The sequence below is a fragment of the Leptonychotes weddellii genome, chromosome 9 (assembly GCF_054177405.1).
Source record: "Leptonychotes weddellii isolate Sample4059 chromosome 9, ASM5417740v2, whole genome shotgun sequence".
NCBI classification, from domain to species: domain Eukaryota; kingdom Metazoa; phylum Chordata; class Mammalia; order Carnivora; family Phocidae; genus Leptonychotes; species Leptonychotes weddellii.
The window spans coordinates 123,202,893-123,208,227 of record NC_138377.1 but is presented as its reverse complement, the minus strand read 5'-3'; the positions used below and the strand labels follow the sequence as shown (position 1 = coordinate 123,208,227).

Here is a 5,335-nt window from a genome sequence, read left to right as displayed (position 1 = left end):
GTGAAGAAATGGGAGATGGAGCTGCAGACCCTGCGGGAGAGCAACGCCCGGCTGACCACAGCGCTGCAGGAGTCGGCCGCCAGCGTGGAGCAGTGGAAGCAGCAGTTCTCCATCTGCCGCGACGAGAACGACCGGCTCCGGAACAAGGTGGGTGCCGGGGCGCCCCGGGGATGGGGGTCCCCGTTCCGCTTCTCCCTCCCCGCCGCCCTCACTCGCCGCCCCCCCCCCGCCCCCGCTGTGGCGGCAGGAAGACTCGCTGTCGCTCCCCTTGGAACCCCCCCCATCCCCCCGCTTTCCCGAGGAGGAACACGAGGGAGTGAGCCAGGTTTCACTGCTGCTGTTGCAAAGGTGAAGACGAACCCACGGGAGACTCCAGCCTTGTCCCTCTGATGCTAGCTGGGGACGGCCCTCCCTTGGCATGTTCTGCGGTGCGTTGATCTTCGGTAGAGAAAAGGGATCCAGAGGGTGAACGAAGAAAATAGATTCGGGAAACTGCAAGGAGCGTTCACTCAGCAACCCTACTTCCGTGCAGATCACTGTGACTAAGAATGTGGACTGGGAAGTGGGCAAAGGAATATGGCGCCTGAAGTGTGAGCTGAGTGATCCGAGCATGCCTCCGATCGTCTGCAGCCTTCCCTGTAATTAGTCGCTCACGCTCTTCGTGGTGGGGCTGAGTCGATGAGGTAGTTGTGGGGCGGCCAGAAAATCCCCAGTTGAGACCCCAGGGGTCTCCGTGTGGCCGTGTTTTGATGCTCAGCCCATTTATCGGGCAGGCCGTGGACAGCGGCTGCCATGTAAGTGTGGGATTTCAGGGGGACACATCACCCTGAGACGGGTCTTCACCCCCCTGCCCCCCCGTTTGTAACCTGCCCACCGGCCTGAATGGAGCCACCAGAGGCCGCTTCCCTGCTTGCCCATCTCACTTTGCTACAGATGGCACATAAAACTGCCTCGTGTCATTTTTTCATGTCAGTGCCTCAATGCTGACCGTGAGGGCACCAGGCCAGGTGCTGGACTGCGTGCGTTCCCTCCCGGGCCTGGCCGGTCTGTCTGCCCGCGGCCCTGATTGCCCATTCTTCTCTTCCCAAGCAGAGAGCTGGCTCTCGCCCTTCGCGCGAGTGTAACGGGGGGAGGAGAGGAAGGTCACCCCTTAGAGTTTGCTCCCTCGACGGGAAGCACTGGGAACTTGATTTCTAGGGCACCAGGTGGAAGTTGGTGGAGTCCCCGGTGGCTCCTGGGGCTGGGGGTTCAGACTGCGGGGGCTGGCGTGCAGCCGCCTCTGAAAGTGTCGTCATCCTGACTGCCCGGCGCCCTTCCCCTCGAGGGCTGCCGCCTGCTTGTGGGACCCCATCAGCGTGGTGCTTTGTGTTACCGTTGGCTGCCTTCCATCATGCTCTCTGGCCGCGGGGAAGCACTCGGCGTCGGACGGCCAGGCCAAGGCTGTGAGGCCTTCGAACCCCGTCTGAGGGGTCAGGCCAGGGAAGGGGAGAAGAATGCGCTCTGGAGACTTGCCGGTCCAGTCTGCCCCTCTCAGTTCTCCCAGAGGAGGCTCGCTCACAGGCCAGGCCCTTCCGGTGTGCGTCAGTAAGGAAAGGTCACCCTGGTTTAAAATGTTTGAAATGTCATTGCATCTCATTTGGGGGCCACTGTCCCACAGCGTTAATTGATTCTCTTCCCTGCTGTCTTAAACCTTTGAGATGAAATAGAATAATTCAGGACACAATCAAATGGTGTAAAAAATCATTATGGGGAGAAGCAGATAGATTCGTGGGACATCTGGCCCCTACTCGGGACGAATCCTTTAAAGCAAACCTGCCGTTCCTGGCCCGGGGCGGTGAGAGCAAACCGGACGCCCGGCGGGTCCTGTGGCCGGGTTTCGTGACTCCCGTGGCCCTGCCGGCATTAGGCAGGGCGTCTCAGGCACGCAGGGCAGGGCGGACAGCCCTGTGGGGAGCCACACGGGGTCTGTTGGCAAGCACAGGAACAGCGTGTAAGTGGGTTCGTACACGGTTCATCGTAAGACAGCCTCAACGGCCGCGGTGATCTTTTGCTCCGTGACCCAAGTAAACGAGCCTCCCTGCTCCAGCCTGCGGTGTTTGTTACAGATTGACGAGCTGGAGGAGCAGTGCGGCGAGATAACCAGAGAGAAGGAGAGGAACACGCAGCTCAAGAGGAGAATCGAGGAGCTGGAGTCGGAACTGCGGGAGAAGGAGACGGTGAGTAGAGGCGCCTGTGGGCGCTGTGCACCCAGGACACGGCAGGTGTTGGGGGTGGGGGGACGTGACCGGCCCTGGGGGGCAGCTGCCTGGACGTCAGCCCCGGGGGCCAGCCGAGAGCTTCACCGAGGCTCGGGCCCGAGGGGGAGCCGCGTGTTGAGGAAACAGTTGGGAACGTTTATAGGTGAGCCGCCGTCAGAGGCAGAGCTGTGCTGTCTGGCTAACGCAGCGAGAGCCCCCGCCGCGCGGGCGTTTGTTTTTTTGGGGGGCGGGGGGCAGGACCACTAAGCGCACAGATGCTGGAGACCGTGGGCAAGGCGCCAAACCTCCCAGCCTCCGTTTCCCTATCTAGAAGATGGGGATGCTAAGAATCCACTCTTTGTGGCGGTGTGCGGACGTCCGGCTACGATAATGCACGTAACAAGATTGCCTGTGTGCTGAGTATTAACTCCACCGTCTTTGTTATTATCGAGGACGTCAGGAGCTGCTTCCGCTAATGTGCACACAGATCGTGGGCTTTCAAGGAGGCGTTTTACCTGCCTTTCCCATCCTTTTTCAAACTTCTGTCCCCTTAGGAGTTGAAAGACCTCCGCAAACAAAGTGAAATCATACCTCAGCTCGTGTCAGAGTGTGAATACGTCTCTGAGAAGTTAGAGGTAAGGGTGGAGGGGGCGCATCCGTCTTGGCTCCGACCAGAAGGAATGCGGGGTGCGACGCGTTTCTCTGGGGCGCCCCCTCTCCCAGCTCCCCTGGGGAAGCAGAGTGACGTTCTCGTCATGAGAAGCCGGCACCACCTGCATGCCAGTTGCCGTCTCTGCCGCCGGCTGGACTCAGCAGTGTTTCTGCTGTCTCCACCTCTGCCAAGGTGTCCCGTGCGTAGCCGTAGCGCAGGGGCTGTGTCCCGCCCACAGAGCTCTCCACAGAGCCTTAGGGCGGTGAGGAGCTGGCCCAAGGGCGGGGCGGAGAGCGTAAGACCCGGAGTGAGGCCACCTTGCCACTCCCCAGCCAGTGACCTTGAACACGACCTTGGGCAGCGCCCCCTCACTGGCCTCAGATTCCTGATCACAGCCTCTTTCACCTCCCCCTACTTCAGGAGTGCTCTATTCAGGTATGCGACCCCACTGTTAGTCACTGGTTCCCGTATACCCAGAAAGTCAGGTGCTCACTGGATGTGGGGAGAACAGGCCTGCCCCTCGTTTACGGACTCACAGCCACCCTGCGCTTAGGAGGAGCTCGACCGGCTCCCTGGCCACACCACCTGATCCCGGAGCCCCTCCTGCCTCACTGAAGCCAGGGAGGCCTCGGCCTCTCCGTGGAACCGGGGAAATAAGTCACTGCCCCGTTTGTCCCATTTCTCTCTCCCGGAATGGAACTCACATGTGGCCTCTGCAGACCCTCCTGGGACCAGGGCCGAAGATCCCTTGTGCTGGGCCTGCAGACTTTCTCTGCCGGGCGCTTTGTGAAAGGGCCCACTTGCCTCCGGCTCCCCCAGGCAGGACCCGAGCTCTGCATTCCGTGTAGGGCCATCCTTTATTTATTTATTTTTTTTAAAGATTTTATTTATTTATTTGAGAGAGAGAGAAAGAGAGAGAGCCTGAGAGGGGGGAGGGTCAGAGGGAGAAGCAGACTCCCCGCCGAGCAGGGAGCCCGATGCGGGACTCGATCCAGGGACTCCAGGATCATGACCTGAGCCCAAGGCAGTCGCTTAACCAACTGAGCCACCCAGGCGCCCCTAGGGCCGTCCTTTAATCAGGCCCGAGGTGGGTCATGCACTCTGCCTGTTAGCACCTCGGCCTGGGAACAGGCGGGAGAGCGGGGCACCCCGGCACGCCCCCCATTCTGCGCTGACGCCCCCGGTCGCGGACTTGCGGGGACTTGCGTGCTGGGGGCTTCGCAGGCCGGGGAGAGGGGACAGCTGGGCTGTTGCGGGTCTCGGCGGACGGGCCCCCTGGGCTCTGCTCCAGGCCCTCCTCCCGCTTGTCTTGCTTCAGGCGGCAGAGAGAGACAATCAGAACCTGGAGGACAAGGTGCGTTCCCTCAAGACGGACGTTGAGGACAGTAAGTACCGTCAGCGTCACCTGAAGGTGGAGGTGAAGAGCTTCCTCGAGGTGCTGGACGGCAAGATTGACGACCTGCACGACTTCCGCCGCGGCCTCTCCAAGCTGGCGGCTGACAACTAGGGGCCGCGCGGGGCGGGGGGGGGGGGCGGAGTGGGGGCGGCCTCCCGTCGGCGTCGCTCCCCTCGGCGTGGGTGCGGTCTCGCGCGTTTGCGCCCCGGGGGCGCCGTCCACCCTCGCCTCCCCGGCCCGGCCAGGCTGCGGACCCCGGGACGCCGCTGACTCAGGAACCCCGCGCCAGGTCCCCCTTACGCGTTTACGCAGTCAGGGCAGGGATGTTTGTATCTTTCTCAAGGGCTGTTGCAACCACACCAACCGAACAAAGCGTTTTCTAATCCAAATACGAACAACCCTTTACACCTCCTTTTTCGGAAGAGCGGTCGGAGTATTCGAGCGCCCGCCGGGCACCGGCGTGGGGGTCCCGGGGCCGGGGGGACAGCTTCCCTCGCTGTCAGAACCAAGATGCTTTCAAGCGGTCTGAGTGAGACTGGTCCAGAGAAAGAGACCAGGTCTCTGGTGGGTGCACGGGGGTGGCCTGCATCCGCTCCGCCCGCCTCCCCACACCTCCAGTTTGTAGGGTTGCCACAACGTCCCTTTCCCGGGCTTTCATTTCTGAGCAGATTGCGTGCTGTGGGGGCAGAGCGCAGCGAGGGCGCCTGGCACAGTGCCTGGCACGAAGTAGGTGCTTAATAAATCTTTGTTCAATTCAACTTACAAACATCACTTAGTGTTTTAATCAACCCCCCCAGCAGAGTCCATCGGACCCTGTTGGACGGCCCGTCATCTTGCTGTGCTGGACAGGAATTCGACTGACTTGTGTGTGGTCAAGCTCTGGGTGGGCTCCGGGGGCCCCGGGGCAGGGCTGGTGCTGGAGGCAGCAGGAGCTGGTCTGAGGCCGCTCGTGGCCCATCCACAGCGCTCGGCCCCTGAGTGCCTTTGAACTGGGACCCCCCTTCTTCTTTAGGGTGGGGATCTAGGAGAGGACCCTGTGTTGGGACTGGA

The 5,335-nt window shown here is 61.4% G+C and overlaps 1 protein-coding gene across 1 annotated transcript in view; it reads left to right on the top strand.

Moving 5' to 3' along the window:
* HOMER2 (homer scaffold protein 2) overlaps positions 1–5,043 on the top strand; it is a 72,388-nt gene extending 67,345 nt beyond the window's left edge. The window contains exons 7-10 of the mRNA XM_081831891.1: positions 7–147; positions 2,106–2,216; positions 2,792–2,872; positions 4,208–5,043. Coding sequence (XP_081688017.1) covers positions 7–147; positions 2,106–2,216; positions 2,792–2,872; positions 4,208–4,396 — 522 coding nt within the window. The 3' untranslated portion in view covers positions 4,397–5,043. The remainder of the gene's footprint in view (positions 1–6; positions 148–2,105; positions 2,217–2,791; positions 2,873–4,207) is intronic.
* The last annotated feature ends 292 nt before the right edge of the window (positions 5,044–5,335 follow it).